Source organism: Argentina silus, assembly GCF_951799395.1.
Source record: "Argentina silus genome assembly, chromosome: 9".
In the NCBI taxonomy this organism is placed as follows: Eukaryota; Metazoa; Chordata; class Actinopteri; order Argentiniformes; family Argentinidae; genus Argentina; species Argentina silus.
Genome location: NC_139663.1, coordinates 8,484,146 through 8,503,660, shown reverse-complemented (window position 1 = coordinate 8,503,660; position 19,515 = coordinate 8,484,146). Strand labels below are relative to the sequence as shown.

Genomic DNA, 19,515 nt, shown 5'->3' with positions numbered 1-19,515 from the left:
GGTGCAGAGGTGTGGGGTCAGGTAGGGGACAGGTGTGGGGGGGTCAGGTAGGTGGTAGTGGGTGATCAGTAGAGTAGAGTGATACCTGCTGCTGGCCCTGGCTCTTGAGGAAGTCCTCCCTCTTGGTTAATTTAGTCTTCTCTGTGCTGCTCTGCTGCAAGTGCTTCAGCCTGGAAGCAGCCGAGGAGTGGAGCACTTTACCCACGCTGGCGTTTCCTCCCTGTCAAAGGAGAGGGAGAGATAGGGGAGGAGAGGAGAGGCGAGAGGGGATGAGTGTCAATGAACAATAACAGATTCATATTTCATTCCTTTCCCTAAAACACCTTAAGTATGGACTCAGATAGATAATCAACTCAATAGGAGCTCTGACTCCTGTACTGTAAGCCAGTCTATCCCCCCCGGTGGTTGCTGGCCCTGAGTGCAGGGGTTTACAGACTCGCTGAAATAACTCAATACACAATCCACACGACTGACTTTCACTGTATCGTTACAATGAGGCCGCAGCGCTAGAGAAGACAATCTGACAAACAGGACAATGTAGAAATGTGAAATTGAAAGTGACGTTCCGTAGCAAGGCTCCACGGGTTCCATCCTATGATGTAGTGGGCATAATGATCTTTTTTGACAAGCGCCTCCGCCTCTAATATACGCAAAAACCAATACACACTCATTCACACACCATACCTACCTCCACCCCACACAACAACTAACAGAGAATACAAACAGTGGATTTGAGTACAGGGACATTTTCCAAAATCTAAAAGGGAGAGATTCAAGTCCTGTCAACTGTGGAATTGGACATTGAATTGTAGCAGAAAACAATTCACTTTCGGGGCATTGATCAATTGAAATTCAATAACCAAGTTGACAAACTCAATTCATTCTTAAATTGGTTAGAATTGAAATGGGGCCCAAAAATGTGTTGATCCTAGTAATTTCTCAGAATAAACCAGCTCAGTCAGTCTGCCATGCTAGAATGAGTCAGAGATAGAGTAGTAAACCAGGATGCAGGATCTGATTTAAGTAATGAGACTCTGGCAGGCGTACAGTGGGGTGATGAAATAATGTGTGAAAAGGCAGCAATCCCACACCATGCCCAAAGGACCTCTCCATGGAAGCTTGACTGTGGAGATATGCACTGTGACAGTATCACTGCTAGGCTTGGTAGTCATGCCCTGCGTGGGAGTCCTTACTCACAGAAAATTCCTGGAGGCACATGCTACATTCTACATCTTGTCTTTTATCTGTTCCCCTCTCACTCTGTCCATCTTCATTATTCAATGATTTCTCTCATTCTGTGATTTCTCTCATTCTCTCAGCCTTACAAGCTGTTACACTACAGGTGTACGTGATAAACTCATACTCCCAGCATGCACCTGTGTGGGTGACTGCGCCATTCCAGACTGAGATATCTGGAACTGTGCAAATGGATGACCCTGAGATAATGACAACGAGAGTGTGTGTCTGTGTTAAGCTTCAGAACAACGAGAGTGTGTGTCTGTGTGAAGCTTCAGAACAATTTGGTTCTAAGTCTCAACACTTAGTTTAATCAATAACTTTAAGGAAAGGCTATAACAGTAGATGATGCAAGTAACTGGCAAATTGATTTCAGTGAGAGCAAGCACGGAATCAAGAGACAAGAACAGCGACATAAAGAGGGGGAGAACATAAAGAGGGGAGAGAGAGAAAGAAAGAGAGGCAGAGAAATTACAGTTTATTGTCACAGAGATTGAAATTGCCCTGGTTTTACAGACTAGAAACAGCAGATGCCAGGGCAGATCAATGAAAAGATAATTACCCACCCCCTGCCCAAAGGGACAGCAGCCACATTACTAATCAGAGAACAGAGAAGGAGAGCGTGTGTTGTCTGCCCCTCAGCGTTTAGGACAGCTAAGGGGTTGACAATGGCTTACTGAGGGTTTAAATGTGTCATGCAAATATCTGCCAATGTGATTTATCAGGGAACAGACAACAGAAAGCTCCTCATGTTATAAAGCTTCAGCGGAGAGTGAAATCCCAACACATAAAGCCCAAAGGAGAGGAGAAACAAAAGAGAGAGGTGAGAGCATGCCCTCCAAGAATGAGAGTCTATGTGGCGGAGCAGGTTATGGACCTTGGTCATGGTGGGAGTGAAGGAGCAGGGCTTGGGTGGGACCGGGGGCTTCTTGGTCTCTGAGGCTGGAGTGCTAGGCGTCTGGGCTGGCTCTGGAACCTCTGCAAGGGGGGTGTCTGTGGAGAGTGTCTCGGGGTAGAAGTGCCCTGTGGGGGGGTGGCCACTGAGCTCCAGAAGGGTGTTCTCTAGCTCGCGGATGGTCTCCTCCAGGCTGTCCAGCCTCCTGTAGGTGCTGCTGCGGATGTCCTCTCCCCGGGTCCATGGGCTCTGGCCCACCCTGGCCTGGCTCTCCTCAGAACCAGCAGAGCCATTTGGTTTCAGGGCAGGAACCACTGAGCTCAGCTGGAGCTCTGGGTGGGCAGCGGGGGCACTCTCTGTACCGGTGCTGTTGTGGAGTGTTAGGATCCTGTCCCCTGTCTCCATCCCTACCCTCAGTGCCTCTCTGAGAGAGTCCTGCTGGTCTGGGGAGAGGATGATCCTGGGGCTGCGGCCCAAGCTGCTGTGTGAGGGACCTGCCCGGGGTTTGGGCACCGGCTTAGATGACCCCCCGTCTCTGCCCAGCAGGGAGTGCAGTTGTCTATAGGCCTCTTGGACCGTTACAGTCTCCCTGAAGAGCACCAGGAGTGGGCCCCCACACAGGTAGACTTCAGTGTTTCCCTCTGATGCGAGTGGTGGGAGGGTGAGTGTCTGCAGACCCTCTGACCCCATCCTGCGGAGCTCCTGGGCCTCGGAGGGGGACATCACCATCACTTCCAGCTCAGTGAGCACCACGGCAAGCTTCTCTGTCTCCTCCCCCTCCTTCTCAAATGACTCCTGGATCCTCAGCTCCCGCCGAGGGGGCTTCCTCTGAGCCTGTCCAATGGGATCCTGCCTTTTCGTGACTTCCTGGATCTGGGAGACTGTCTGAGGACTTGTCTGTTCTTGTGACTGGCCCGCTTTAGGAGGGACCTGTTGGTCCTGTGTCAAGTCTCTGACAGAGTCCTCTGTGGAAGAGAGTGGAACTGACACACACTCTGTCAGCACAATCCGGGGGACTGGAGAGAGGATCGGACTAGGCAGGGCTGCACACTGTACCTGCAACACAAAAAGGGTGCCTAAAATTAAAATTATATTCAAACTATCACTCCCATAAATCTAAACAACCCCCTAATATAATAATAATAATAATAATAATAATAATAATAATAATAATAATAATAATAATGATTAAATATGATGATTCTCTGTACAATATGACATGGCACTTTGTATTCAGATTAATGTATCAGTTATCAGTTATCAGTTATCAGTTATACTGATTATAAAACACTCTGTAAGGTTATGGCTCTTAGGCCTGTATCAGTGTGTCAGTCTCTTACCTGGGAGTCTGATGCCAGTTTGCTGGCACTGTGGTCTGATCTGATTCTGCCTTGCTCCCAATGTAGGCCAGAGCAGTCCAGCGACGCTCTGGACAGCTGATAGACACAGTGTAGAGTTTCACAACTGTATACACACACACACACACACACACACACACACACACACACACACACACACGCATGCACGCACGCACACACGCACACACGCACACACGCACACAGTCTCACAGTCTCACATGTAAACACCATGCACTGCAAAACACTGCATCCAACACACAAGCCACAAATATGTCTGTACTGTATGTGTCTGTGAGGGACTGATACATTATTGAGCAACTGTGTCAGTGGTATGCTTCTTCTAAACAATGGGGTGAGGGTAATTGCTTGTTGTGTCCTGGTACAAACAGCATCTGGAAACGGTGTATTCAGGGATGTGTTCTGGTAAAGGATGGAGGAAGTGCAAGACCTAAGGGCTGCATTTCAGATCATAGCAGTGTGGTCTCCTTTTGCAACAACAGTAATACCAAGGGAAGGGAGGAGAGGGATCTGATGTTTTCCCCCTCCAGTCTCTTTCTCTGTCTCTCAGGGAAGGGCTTAAACACAGCAAACATCTCACAGCAGACATGCACATACACACAGAAAGAGCCTCAGTGTTAGGCATGTCCTCTAGTGACCAGCTGCTGTCATAGGAGACCCTGTGGTGAGTACTGTGGCTAGAGCTCAGGGTGAGGATGGGAGTGTGTTTTTGGGGAGGTATAGGTTAGACCGGAGTGTGTTTAGGGGGAAAGGAGGTGTCTGTGTGGGTGTGTGTGGTGTGTGTGTGGGAGGAGGGGGGAAGGGGGGGGGGGGTAGCCCCAGGAGGCAGCAGTCCACAGCAGCAGCCCTGGTCTGGGCATTACCTTGGTGCCCGAGGCCCCTGGGGGCCACAGGTCGAGGCTGGAGGGGGGTATGCTGGTCCTGCTGCGGGGGGTACAGGGCAGGGTGTGGGAGGGGGACAGGCTGAGCCTGAGGGGAGCTCTCTGAAACAGCTGGGGGAGGGGGAGGGGGAGGAGGAGGGGGCATTTTACAATAATATAAATAGCGATTAAATGAAGGTAAGAAAATCAAAATATTATGGTGAACGATTACATGATGATAATTGTCTAAAACCACCGAAAATCTGAGCTTTAAATTGTTGTTTTTTTCCCCACTAAATGGCAAGCAGGGCTTCACAAACACAACCCAATGATCCATTAGGGTCCATCTGTCCCGGCTGTGATGATCTGTAAGCCCTGGGTGGTGGTATGTGTCACTGAGCTGTGTGATCTCTGGGCTCTCCAAGTGAGAAGGCCAGGGGCAGGAAAGGCATATGGCACCTGCTGCTTTGGCCTGACCTTCCACTCTGGAACAGCAATCTGTCAGTATTAATGAGATAAGACCTACAGTGTGTGTGTGTGTGTGTGTGTGTGTGTGTGTGTGTGTGTGTGTGTGTGTGTGTGTGTGTGTGTGTGTGTGTGTGTGTGTGTGTATGTGTGTGTGTGTGTGTGTGTGTCTGTGTGTGTGTGTGTGTCTGTGTGTGTGTGTGTATGTGTGTGTGTGTGTGTGTGTGTGTGTGTGTGTGTGTGTGTGTGTGTGTGTGTGTGTGTGTGTGTGTGCGTGTGCGTGTGTGCGTGTGTGTGTGCGTCTGTGTGTGTGTGTGTGTGTGTGTGTGTGTGTGTGCCCATTCCCAATGATAGGTTATGAAGGAGAATCTACATTTTCAGCAGAGTACGTGTGGTTGCCCATCCCCTACACGATAACCTACAATCTAACCTGTACCCACTTCTAGTAACATTATTTCAACCAACAATTTCTGCTACTGTGTCTAGTAGTACAGTACCTCCAGTTCAGCAGTGATCCTGTCCTCCTCTGTGTCCTCTTTCTCTCCAGAAGCCAGGGCAGGAGGGGTGGAGGCAGGACGAGGCATTTCAGACACTGTCCGTCGCAGCTTCACATGGGGCTTCTGTGCCTCTGACTCTTCTGACTCGGACTTCTAACACACACACAGAAACGTGTGGAAGTGAATTCATGACTGTGTGTGAGTGTGTGAGTGTCAATGTATCGTACGCAAACTTACAGTCACCTTCATGCTCTTGCCAGGGATTAAGGGCTCTCCGCTGCGGGTGGTCAGACCAGGGGACGATGGGAAACTGCGTCGCGGTGGGGGGGGGGGAGGCGACTTTGAGGGCTTCTCTGTGCGATACCTAGCCACCGTCAGCTCTGCATCTGTGGCAGGTATGGTAGTCACATGGGGAACCCGTTAGAGGAGAGACACATACAGTACGAACATCCATTTCCAACACTGTGATATAACATTCATCAGTGACCAAAAACACTATTGCTACCCTGGGTAAGTGAAGTGTGCACCGGGTAAACTTAGGAGTGGTCTTACCGGAGCCCCGCCTGGAGCCAGGCTCTTTACCCGACAGTTTGTGGATGGCGTGCTGGGGCTTGTTGACGCGGTGCTCGGGCGTGGCTGTGACACTCTGCGGGTTCTGAGAGGGCGTGTTGGAGACAGACTTGATCTGCTTGGCAGCAAAGTCCAGGTCTGGGATGGCCTTCATCAGCTCAGCTTGGGTCTCCTCCAGCAGACGGTTGATGTCCTGAGCGCTGTACTGGGTCAGACTGGCCCGCTTCTCCTCCCAGTCCCGCTCTGCTGCCTGGAGTAGAGGGACACGTGGACAACTGCATATAGAAGTACTGTATAAACACATACGAGTGAGTATGCACAGAAACATACACAGAAATGTTTGCAGGCAAGCAAATGCTATACACTCTACATTAAATACTGCCAAACCAATGCCACATCAGGGGACTCCAGACTAAAGAGATGGAACAGGAACATAGAGATGAAGATGGAGTGAAAACAGAAGGGTTCCGTACCAGTCGAACCTCCACAGACGCAGCCTTGTCAGCGGCAGCACGGCTGGCCAGCTCCTCCAGGGCCCGGCCCTTGTGAGGTACAGGGGGGTGGTTGTCCCTGTGGAGGCCAGAGGGGTTCCCATGGCCGTGGCTGTGGCTGTGACTGTGGCTGTGGCTGTGGCTGTGGCCGTGGCCATGGCTGGAGGAGTGGGGGCTCCAGTTGGACAGGCTGCTGCCTCCCCCCCTGTCGTTGAGGTTGAGTTGAGGAGGGCTGGTGGGGATATCAAAGTCAGCACTCTTCCGGAAGTCCTCGCTGTGCTTAGAGGAGGGACTGGAGAAGTCTTCCTGCTTCTTCCATACGCCCTCGTTCACTTGCCTGGCAATAGAACAAACACACACAGTAGAGTGGTGTCAGGATAGGCTGTTGGGTTTGGTCTGCACAGACACAGCCAAAATGCACCAGGCACTTACTTACATTACTTTCCAAAATCCAGTGTAGAATACCTGTCTGTGTGTGTTGGACCATACCTGCGCATGGTGGCAAGTGTGTCGGTGATGGACCTGCAGCGCTTTAGCAGGGCGTCCAGTCTGTGTGGCTCCTCTTTGAGGAACTTCACAGCCTCCACCTCCACCCTCAGCACCACCCGCATCTTACTCTGCAGACTGGGGAACTGGTCTAGAGGGTGGAGGCAGGGGTTCAGTACATCAACCAATGTTTATGACTTCAAACATATCTGTTTACAGAGCATGACAAACATAATGTCATCATTTCAATCCATTTCTTGAGATTGTAATGTTTAACATCAAATAGAAATGTTTTCGTCCCTTCTCTAGTATTGTGACTGCCTCCTTATCAAAGGTTTTACTGACTCTTTGATTTTGTTACTTAGAGTCTAGACAAATGTACTTGCGTGTCTCTTTGGATACAAATGTCTGCTAATTGATCTAAATGTTAAATGTTAGATTGTGATGTCTTGTTGTTTGACAGCGATAGGCTATTTCAGTGACTAGCTCAGTGTGAGTGACAGGCAGTGGGTGCCTGAGGTAGTGATTATTGTTAAAGTGTCTCAGTGACTCACTCTTGAGCTCTGTGAGCGTCTCCCCCAGCTTCCTCAGCACCGTGGCCTTCTCCTCCAGCTCCTGGACCGTCACCAGCTTGTGATTGACAGACGAGTCCTTTTGGATCTCCTCCACTGACTTCTCCAGGTCACTGTGTAGGCGTAGGCAGATAGGCTTATATGATTCTGTTTCTATCCTTTTTGTTGTGAATGTGAATGACTTATTAAGGTTACTCGAGGTTCTCACACACTTTCACATTCCTCACACCACAACCTTAATGTGACTTCCCACTCATGGGGTGAAAGAGGTGAAACCATTAATTAACATAAGACATTCATCAATGAACTCACAGTAAAACTGAGATAAACTACAGTATAGAACTACTATTACTCAACATCTTTATGTAGTGGCTGACACTACTGTTTTATTCATAGACAACCAAAATATTGCAGCAGCAATATTATACAGCTACAAATCTTCATGAGCTGATGGCCTCATGATGTTTGCCTGCTACTACCCCACTGTGGTGTGTGTGGGGGAGATGGCAATAGAACCACAGGAGTGAAAAAGAGATGATCTAGACCTTCACACACACACACACGCACGCACGCACGCACGCACGCACGCACGCGCACACACACACACACACACACACACACAAACACACACACACACACACACACACACACACACACACACACACACACACACACACACACACACACACACACACACACACACACTCACTGAGCTAACCCACTAATGAAAATGAAACTTAACGATGTCAAATAAATCAGCCTCCGGCCATATGGCGTATCAAAATCATATGAATAATTAAATGAAATAAAATGGCTTTTAGGAATGGTTAATAACGAACATCGATTAACGAGGTGATCTAATGAGCCCGATGATTTATTCAAGAAAGTCTACTCAGATGAAGTTCCAGACTTTACTGTGGTGAATGGTGTCTGGTAACCTGAGATGTTTTCAGATTGTTATCAGTATGATTGTACTGGGCCAACTGCCTTTGTACAGCCAATACATACAAGCCAACTCCATGCATCCAAGCTGAGCTGTGATATACTGACTGGAGCTGTTGGATGATGAGCTCTTCCTCGTTGAGGTACTTGAGTCTCTCCTCCTCCACCAGGAGGCGCTGTCTCTGCAGAGGGTCCTCCTGCTTCCTCAGGGCGTCACTCACGCGCACGCTCAGCTCCGTCTCAGTCCGCTTCAGCAGCGTCCGTACCGAGTCCTGGTTCTGGATCTGGACACGCATTCACGCATGCGCATACACACACACACACACACACACACACACACACACACACACACACACACACACACACACACACACACACACACAAAGACGGTGATACAGGTCATAGATGGTTGTGAGATACAAGGTTACAGATGCCTTCTCATGATACTATGAATGTGTTTTACAATAAACCTTCTGAGAGTTTGGGTGGAATTGTGCACCTGATGTAGGTCTGCCTTGAGAGATGGAACTCATGAACTTTTAAAATAATAAAGGGATCCCAGTTTGACAGCATCTTTGAAAGAAGAAAGAATGACTGATGCCTGAGGAGCTTTTCAGGATTGGCACCAATGATTTGGGGGTCTTGTGTTACTATCCTGCCCTGTCCTTGACCGTGTGCATTCTTTTGGATCACGTCCTTCTCTGTCTAGTAATGTGTTGATATGTGCATGAGGATGTGCTGACCTGTCCTTGGCTGCATGTGTGTGTGTGTGTGTGTGTGTGTGTGTGTGTGTGTGTGTGTGTGTGTGTACGTGCGTGTGCGTGTGTACAGTTTTAATATGACTGTCTTTATCGATTGCTCTGTCCTTGCATTTTATCTGTGGGTGATTAGCTGCTGCCGATGGAGCCTGTGGTGCTGGTGGTGGTGGTGGTGTGTGTGGGTGTGTGTGGGTGTGTGTGTGATCAGAGAAAATTGTACTTGTGGGACCATTGAGTCTTACTGCTTGCATGCCCTTGAGAAGAACAGTCAATACACATGCAGCAGTATGAATGGAATATGGTCTAATACTGTACAATGTACGTATGTAACACAAGCACCCAGAGATGACCTGAGCAGAGATGTCCCAAAGCACCTGTTTAGCAACAAGGAAAATTAATAATTGATTGCTTTTTGTTGGAAGAGATGAAACGAAACAGCAGCATGAGTAATGTTCAGCATTGCCTCCATATCTGCTCAGTGGAAGTGGTACCGTGCTGTACATTAAAAAACAACAACATGAATAATAATAGAGGCGCTTTATTCTCCTTCTTTCTGTTTATTTCTCTGCATTATGATTCCTCTCCCTTGTTCACCCTTTCTCTCCCACTCCATCACTCTGCATAATTCATGAAAAGCATGAATTATTCAAGCCTCTGGCCGTCGCCATGGGTAACAGGGCGGGTCAAAGGGTAGGGATCATGCTTGGGTACACACGCAGGTAAATGCATGGGATTACCTATCTGCTCTTGTCACAGGGTGATGCATTTGGCTCCAATTTACCACTCCACTGCTCTCATATCCTCTGCATGTGTGTAGGCACCGACTATATGGCGAGTTATTTTTGATCTGAGGTGTTTTTAGAACAAACACCTCTACAACCAGCTCACCTGCCCCTCTGAGAGCAGGACATGACAGTTCAGACATGGTGATTATTTCCTCTCTTCATTGCAACCATTTAAGTCACCATCCTCCTCCTCCTTCCTTCCTCTTCCTCTGGCAATGGTACAATGGAGAGTCAGAGGAAGACGTTGGGAAGCTCATCATCCCCTTTAATCTCTTTGTTTTTCCCTCTCTTTTATCTGATGTTACGTCCATTTCCACCAGCTCAGGACTGGAAGCCCACGCCTTGTTTACCTCATAACATAACTTTCATCTTTCTTATCTTTCACTACAAATATCCTCAAAGCATACTATGACCTCAATGTGTCAGAAAAAAAGACATCTTATTAATTTGTGAGTACTATAACACACTATGGTGTAGAAACAAGATTGGAAAACAATCTGATATAAGGCAAATAAACAGATCATATTTAAATGCACATCCCTCTATGTCTAATGCGACTAATAATCAAGATGTGCAGCAGACACCACAATAAGTAATATTACTTGTCATAAGATGAAGTTATATTTTTGTCTCAAGTTTGTTGTCTCGTTGGAGGTTCCTCTGAACGTACAGTTGAGTAACAGACTCTGCGGGTGTGTGAACAGCAATGCTGGCACAGATGGAGGAGGGTGTGAGGGGACTAACCTGCATCTTGCGCAGCTGGGAGAGCTGTTTGCGCAGGTCAGTGGCGTTATGCTGCAGGTCGTGCAGATGGAGCTGCATCTGCAGCTTGCTGACGGAGGTAGCTGGGGTGGCGCAAGAGGGAGGAGGCGGCATCAGAGCCAGGGGGGCAGACGGCGTCAGAGCTGTCAATCAGAATTGTGCGCAGGGGTCAGAGTGAGGTCAGGGAGGAAATTCAATTAGTCCCTGTGATGTATGACATTTGCAGACAGACATACGCACGCACGCACGCACGCACGCACGCACGCACACACACACACACACATAAAGACACTCGCATATACACACACAGGCACATATACACCCAAACATACACACTGCACAAAACAGCAAATGTTCACAGACCACTAAAAAACCCATTGGGAGTGGTGTGTGTCATGCTATTACTTTAGTGTTCCACAGAGAATTATGTTTAGTCTCCTTGACATTCAATCATTTGTGATTATGGTCATTGGGCCTCTCTCTCTCTCTGTGTCGCACACACACACACACACACACACACACACACACACACACACACACACACACACACACACACACAGACGTCTTCTGCATTACTGCATGCTGAGGAATGAGACCACAGGTAAAGAATCCAAGCTCAGTTCTCAGACAGAAAAAAAACGTTCACTGAAAAAAACAGGAGAAGAAGAGTTCATTCACTCCGTGAGAGCATATCCTCCTGAATCTCAGATGCATGAACAAGTGTAGATTCAGCAGGATGGTGAGAGGGGGAAGGCACCAGACAGGACCAGAGACAAGATGGGGATTAGAGAGCAGTGGAGGACAGAGTAGGGAGGGACCTGGCCTCTGAGTGACCAAGGAGGGGGGGCACAGGAAGAGAGATGCAACGCCACCTACAGTACACCAGGGGTGTGACAACACCACAGACACCCACACAGGGGCTGAGAGATGGGAGATCAGATAGGAGAGATAAAGACAGGGAGGAGAGAGAAACTACCTTTCCGCTTCAGCCGTCCAGCTGAAATATAAAAGCAGTGAGCCAGTTACCAAAAAACAAACGAGGGAGAGAGAACAGAGAGCTTTGGAGTTTTGGGAAATGTCCAAAGTTGAGGGTTTATATACGTATTTGGCATAATCTCAGGGCAAGGAGAGGCTTCAAAGGATGGTGTGTCCCCTCGCTGACCCTTTGAAGGGCCAGCCTTTGAAAAGCAGTCTCTGTGGACGCACGTATGCCAAACTGACGCATTTGGGGCAGTGGAGGAGAGAGAGGTAAAGAAAAGAGAGGAAGAAGGTGTGAGTGAAAGAGAGAGAGATGTCAGAGAGAGCGAGAGTAAAGAGACAGAGGGATGGAAGTGCTTTTTATTTAGGGTTGCATGTGAAAGGAGACATCACTCTCAGCCTATGCTTCAACACTTTACTGTACAAGAAAGCAGAATCTGGCTTTATACTAGAGTAAATGGGTGTAAACACTGGGCTAAGCCTGACCCGAAACGCATATGGAAAATGGATAGAACTATACTCAACCTGACTGAACAGCAGTGAAAGGTTAGCAGAATCTGGCGTAGATTCACAACACAATGCCAAAGGTTTAATAAGACTCAATATACTGTTGACTGCCCACGCAGTGGACCAGTGAACCAGCTAAGAGGCGTTGGGTTAGGGAGCGGTACTCACTTCCCGTGGCGGAGCCGTCACTGTTGGATTCGGTCTTCTCGCTGGAAGAGAAAGGGAAGGGCCGTGAGAACTCCGCCCCCTCGTCCGGAGGGCAGCCCGCCATCATGCAGAGACGCAGTAGGCCGCATCTGAGGATCAACGGTCACAGGGCAAGGCAATTACAGAGCTAATGCCAACACCTGTACCATGCTAATGTACCTATTTGCTACATAAACATGTAGTGCACTGCATTAGATTCCTTCACTCTCCAAAGGGCAAGGCAATTACAGAATGGGTTCATGCCAAAACACTATAACTCATGTTCTTGTCCTTGTACTACATTCCTGTAAACTGCTTTATGCAGTACTTTCCCAAAGTGAAGGCAATTACAGTGCTCCTGCCAACCCCCTTCCTATACTAATGTACTTGTACAGCCGTGCACTAACTTTATACTTCCAACAATGTTGGGCCATTACATAATGATGCCGTGCTACGACACAACTGTACTTATGAACTGTGTGAATGAGCTACACAAAATACAGAACAGGCCTAATACAACTGTGCTACTGTAAATATGATATATAATGTATGAAAACAATATCCTGCCAACACTGAGTTTTTTCTGTGCTCCTGCTGTCATAGTGCTAGTTCATAAAGATGTTTGATGTGTCTGTGATCTGTCTGTGTGATTGGGGTTGGGGAGGGGGGGAGGGGGGGTCTATCGAAGGGTCTTACGTGCTGTCACTGTCCGGTGCCCTGGTCAGTACACTCTGAACCAGTCCTGTCAGACTGGCGATCTGTTTCTCCATGGCCTCCATACGCTCCATACGCTCCATACGATCCCTGTGGTAAACACACACACACACACACACACACACACACACACACACACACACACACACACACACACACACACACACACCGTTACATTACACAGGCTGGCTATGGCTATGCACACATACACATATTACATGTATATTAGATATATTTGACATAGATATCACATCATATCTTTATAATGCACACTGTACACAGAGCCACACTCTATCGCATGCATATCGTTAGCCTTAATTGTTCCAGTCGTGTTGTTCACATAGCTCTCATAAATATGTAAACTATGTGAAACAATATGACAGGAACAATTGGGACTACCGTATCATAACACATCCCATGACATCACATCATCCCACTGCATACTGTACACTCAGTCACACACAAAGAAAAAAACACACACATCGAGGACACATTTGAAACACATAACACACACACACACGCACACACACACACACACACACACACACACACACACACACACACACACACACAGACAGACAGACAGACAGACATACAGTAATCACCTGGAGTCAGACTCTTGCCCTGGCAGTGGGGAGCTGAACCCAGGCATCCCTCTGCCCCCGTCCCCTCCCGGCCCAGCCTGCAGACACAGAGGGTCCGAGCTGGAGCTGGGCCTGGACTTGGGGCTCTCCACAAACACAGAGGAGGAGGCTGAGTCCTTGCGGAAGCTCTGCCTGACAGGGGAGGCTCTGCTGGGGGAGCCTGAATACGAGTCTCTTTGACTCAGCTGCATGTCGGGGATCTTTTGTGGGGAGGAGGGGGGCATGCGGAAGCCCATGCCCAGTGTGGCTGAGGAGTAGGAATCAGAGTAGAGGGGACCCCCAGGCTTGTACAGGGCATCCTCTAGCTGCCCCTGCAGGGCAGCGGCAGAGTAGGTACTGAGGGAGCGAACAGAGCCACGTCGGTACAGACCCCCAGACATGGGGAAGCCAAAAGGGTCTCCGATGGTGGCCAGGGACTGTGTGGAGGCGATGCTGAGGCGGCCCTCGTGCACCAGGCTGTAGGGGTCGGCGTACAGCCCCTCGTTCTTCATCAGGACCATGTTCTTCCCAGACACCTCCTCGTCGGGCTTGACGTCGCGGCGCTCCAGGATGGCGCTCGGGGAGGGGGACATGCCTGCGTTGGGGCCGTGGGCAGCCGAGGGGTGGTGGGGGTGCTGGGGGTGCTGGGAGTGCTGGGGGTGCTGGGAGTGCTGGGGCTGCTGGTGCTGGGGGTGTCCCGGCCCGGCGAAGGATGGGGGGCGACTTCCGCTGTAGGAGAGGCGTGAACGGGACGGGGAGCCCGAGGGGGGGGAGGCGGAGGAGGAGGGTAGGGTGTTGAGGCGACGGGTGGGGGAGGACTCTCTAGATGTGTACACCATTTCCCTCTGAAAGACAGGGACAGGGGCGGGGAGGGAGAGAAGGTTACCATGGAGACCAGGGGATGAGAATGCTCCGTTCTTCCTTGTGTCAGGTTGACATACTGTAGAGATCATCGGAGATCACACTGACATTGGACAGTCTGTGATAGCCTTGAGATTAGACACAATATGATCTTTCTACAAGCCCCCCCCCCCAAGAAAAAACAACACAAGAATATACAGCAAGAACTCAAGAATTGCTCTTCAGTAATAGCTAACATGCGCTATTCAATAGAGGTGTAGAATAGCCGTATGGGACGCTGATTACACAAATAATTGAAAAAGATTGGCACTGATTCCTCGAATCTCAACACATTGTGTGAAAACGGAGTCTGAGCAGGAGAGAGATGAAGAGAGGCGCACACAGAGACAAGAACGTCCAGCGTAATTGTCCTCTTCTTCCTTTCTTCTCTCTCCACGAGTCTACCAGACCACTGAGCTCCATTCACACAGCCCCACTAAACCCAGTGACAGAACATTGAATAACAATGAGCACGTATTCAGCACATCCTTATATCTGTGTGTATCCATTACCTCTCTTTTGAAGAGAAGTGAAAGAAAGCCTGGAGCCTCCTGTAACCCTCTCCTGATTCAAAAGAACAAATCCAAGGAATTTTCTCGTCCACCAGACTTGCCTCTCTATTTTCTTCTCCTTCGCTTGCCTTTCTTTGTGAGGAGTGTGTTGTAATCCTTTAATATTGTGCTATGTTTGCATTTGACTTCCTCCGCTTCATCTTTTTCCTCTTTCAATCCTGTCCTCTCCTCTCTTCATCTTTCCTCAACGTAACACTCTCCCTACTACAGCGGAGGCTGGTGGAGGGGGGAATCGGAGGACGGGCTCCTTGTAATGCATGGAATGAGGAATGAGGAATGGTATCAAACACACAATATACCATTCCTCATTCCATTCCATGCATTACAATGTGCCCATCCTCCGGTTTCACCCTCCAGCGGCCTCCACTGCCCGACTACTCTACCTTCATTGGTCCCCCCTGTGAAACCTTCTCCTATGTTTGTCATCCTCATCCACTCCTCATCCTCTGTGTATCCTCCTCGTATTCTTATACAGAACACTGAGACAGATGGGAGACGTACGTAGGTGTTATTTACGTAGGTGTTGCAGAAGTGCACACACACCCACGCACACACAGAGTTTAAAACCACCCATCCAAACCCAGAAATACACACACGGGAGCAACTCAATGTCAAGATGTTAGTTAACATGCAGGGCAGCAGGCGGGCAGTCTCCAGCACAACGATGAAGCAGTTCACACATACTGTCAGAGAACAAAGAACTAGCAGCCAACTTTAATGTTTTTCAAAGGTCTGGCCTTCACCGTATCTGCCCTCCTTGAAATCAAGACTCTCTATGATTTCATTTCATCTAGCTTAGATCATTTGAGTATATTTTGATGTGCCTTTACACAAGCACTTCGCATGCTCACACACACACACACACACACACACACAGACAAATACACACACACACACACACACACACACACACACACACACACACACACACACACACACACATAGACAAATGCACGCACACACAGACACACACACACACACACACACACACACAAACAGACAGACACACACACACACTATCAGTGTGCACTGTTGTTACACAACGTCACTCTGTGTTATTAATTAAATGGATAATGGCTGATTCATATTCAACGTAGTGTGAATAATACAGATGGTTGGGAGTTTGCTCTCACTTGGAGGAAAAAAGAGCAACTTCAGGGTTCCTTGATCTCAACCAAAGCAGAGACATGGAGAGGGAGGGGGTGGAACATGCTTCAATTATCATGCAGCATTGTTCTTTGGTGTCCATGCAAGCAACAGATGGTGCCCTTGAAGATAAAAGAACTTCTCCACAGGAACCTGGATCAACAACCCCTACACTACAACAACCTTTCAACACACTGCTTCATCAAAACACACCTGGTGCACTGACAAAGATAATATGGAGCTCCTCTAAAAACAAAACAAAACAATCTGAGAAAAATCTAAAGAATTCATCCAACACAATGTGAGTCAGTCCCCCCAACCGCTCCCAATACACAACCCCTTCCAACTAGCTGCTGAAGTAACTCCCGACCACCCTCCCCTCTCTCCACCCCCTCCCCCACCCTCCCCGGTCCTCACCCTCAGGTCCCCGTTGGCCAGATGAGGGGCTGCGGGGTAGGAGGCGTAGATGGGCTCCTTGCGGTAGATTTTGATGATGCTGCGGTCCTGGATGTCCCTGACGTCCTCCAGCTCGTAGAAGACGTTGCGCGCCTCGTCCTTGATCAGGATGGCCGTGTTGGGGGACTTGAGCATGCCGGCCGTGAGCTTCTGGGGGAACATGTGCACGATGAGGGCGTGCAGCGTGTCCAGGCTGCTCAGCTCATGGGTGATGTGCACCCGCCGCGTCTCGTCCCCAAACTGCAGGAACAGCACACCTAGAAAGGGGGAGGAGGAGGAGGAGGAAGAGGAAGGGGAAGAGGGTGAAGGGGGAGAGAGAGATGATACAAGTTCGAAGGAGGGAGATGGAGGGGGACAGAGAGGAGTGAGAAACAAAGGGAGTGGTTGATAAAGAGACGGGGGGGCAGAGTGAGTCAGTGTTCTAGCACTGCCTCAACTCCTCTGCCAAATCACTTGTCATCACTCACTGTCACGCTGGTTTTACAGTGCCCTGTTTATCCCTGCGTGCTTAGCATAACCTGCACCTCCACCCTGGTGTTTATGAGGCTGAACCTTCCACACACTAAACCTGTCCTAACTCTGAGTCCACTACCCTAATAGTCTGCACACTAAACCTGTCCTAACTCTGAGTCCACTACCCTAACAGTCCACACACTAAACATGTCTTAACACTGCTTGATTAGAGTAATCCTTAATACAACACAACAAACAGGTTTTTGTCTATAATAGACATTATTCCTGTGCTGGTAATAATTCTGTGCATTTCTATGTCTGTTCTGAACCTGACAAATACACAGGTTAAGTAAGCATAAACGCTCCACTGGGACTCAGCAATCGGGGGAATAATTGCACACTGCATGAGGCTGCAGGACATTTGATTTCACCCTCAGATAAGTGTGATTGTTCCCCTGGGGGGCCTTATTATCATTATAGAATGGCTCTTTCTTTTTTATGAAACATTTTATAAGCAAAACTTGAGAAAATGTAAAGTGGCTGTAGGGTGAGGTCCAGCAGTGTGGTCTGACCTGGTGAGCGTAGCTTGTTCTGGCTGGCCGAGCGGGACAGGGGCAGGCTCTGGCGGAAGCGGTTCATACGGTTGAACCCCACCGGGATGTCGGCCTCAGACATGGTCTCAGCCAGAGATTCAGCCGAGGCAAAGGAAAGCTTTGCGGCCTGGTCGGCTAGCCCAGACTGAGTGGACTGGGAGTGCCGCGGACTACGACTCTGAAGAGGAGAAAGAGACAAAGAGAGTTGCTTTGGGGAGAAGAGACAGAGGCACAGAGGATGAATTTGACAGAGACGGGATGGAGAGAGGGGGAAGTGAAAGAGGCAAAATACAAACAGACAAGGAGACGAATATAGCAGTAGCTTCTCAACACCGACAGCAACATCCACACAAACGTTACTCAAAGGGGAATCATACAGCAGCTGCTTATTCATTACTGTAAAGAACAGCCAAAGTCAAGCTGCATTTGTTCAGAGCACAATATTTCCTAGATTGGGGGGCTACTGAGGGTCAGTGGCTGGGATTTAGAGAGGTGCTACCGTATATAAGCTGGAAGGAGTATGTGTTTTAAAGCTTGTTCTCTTCCCTCTACACCTGCCATCTTCCTAGCACCAGGGCCCTGCTGGGCTGGTGCTAGCCTTAAATGAGTGAAAAACAAGGCTATGCAAATCCAGGCCTGTCACTATGGGCTCCTTCTACTGGCCTGTGCTCAGGCTTGTCTTCCTGGATGGGTGTTCCCTCTACTGCTGCTGCTGCTGCCGGAAGGCTGTGTTCAGTGAACTGGCTCCCCTATCCCCATCGCGGTGTCTCCTCCAGCTCAGAGAGCACTGTAATGAGCTCCCAGAATGCTCGCTGACGACTGTTTGGATGGCAACCCTACCCCCCTCCTCCTCACACCAAGTGGAACACAACTTATCTTCTTTTTCTGAAGTTTTTTTTTTCCCCCCCATACAGTTAGCTCTGCTTTAATAAGGCTTCAGCATGTTTTTTTAGAGGCTCTCATTAATCTTGTAGTTAGTCAATGTGAGACGCAGCGCGCTCCTGACAGAGACCTCATATCATGGTGAGCTCACTTTGGGTCATACACACACACACACACACACACACACACACACACACACACACACACACACACACACACACACACACACACACACACACTATCAGTACACACTGCTGTCACAAACATTTACATAATTCAGTCCTACACATATACACACGCAGGATGATAGCGCTGGAGTCCTGGGCAGACAGTGTCTGAGCACGCAGAGAGATGCTGGCGCTGACGGATCGCCCCCTCTGTGCACCCTAATGGGGTCATTTATCTAAGCAATGACCACACTGAACAACAACACAGCCAATGGTCCCACAGAGCAGCACAGAGGAGCACAATGCCATGGCCACACCACAAGCGAACCCATACAGAATATACATAACCAGGCAGCTCCAGTGATCCAGACAGCGCCTGGGGGGGGGGAAATAAAGCCTGTACTTAAGATAAAACACAGCCATCAGTTTGACTCAGCACAGTGGAGCTACATGCACTTTATAGGACTCGAAACTCATTTCATACAAATCTTATCAAAAGAATACTCTAGTGGATCAAACACGTCAATGAACTATTCTCTGAGGTAATCTTGTGCCTTTGTAAATTTCTGAATAATTTCACGTTGGGATTTTGTGAGAAATGTATGAGTTTTGAGAATGCTGCATTCCCACGTTGAGACTGTTG

General features: G+C 48.8%; 1 protein-coding gene across 1 annotated transcript in view; it reads right to left on the bottom strand.

Annotated features, from left to right (window-relative positions):
- Positions 1-43: 43 nt before the first annotated feature.
- LOC310809281 (SRC kinase signaling inhibitor 1-like) overlaps positions 44-19,515 on the bottom strand; it is a gene marked incomplete at both ends in the record, with an annotated part of 83,753 nt that continues 64,281 nt past the window's right edge. Inside the window, 18 exon segments of the mRNA XM_083676476.1 lie at positions 44-220; positions 2,114-3,187; positions 3,472-3,567; positions 4,371-4,499; positions 5,330-5,479; positions 5,573-5,715; positions 5,882-6,149; positions 6,373-6,727; positions 6,880-7,027; positions 7,431-7,561; positions 8,499-8,674; positions 10,678-10,838; positions 11,672-11,692; positions 12,349-12,476; positions 13,063-13,170; positions 13,686-14,548; positions 16,739-17,034; positions 17,803-18,001. Coding sequence (XP_083532602.1) covers positions 44-220; positions 2,114-3,187; positions 3,472-3,567; positions 4,371-4,499; positions 5,330-5,479; positions 5,573-5,715; positions 5,882-6,149; positions 6,373-6,727; positions 6,880-7,027; positions 7,431-7,561; positions 8,499-8,674; positions 10,678-10,838; positions 11,672-11,692; positions 12,349-12,476; positions 13,063-13,170; positions 13,686-14,548; positions 16,739-17,034; positions 17,803-18,001 — 4,623 coding nt within the window.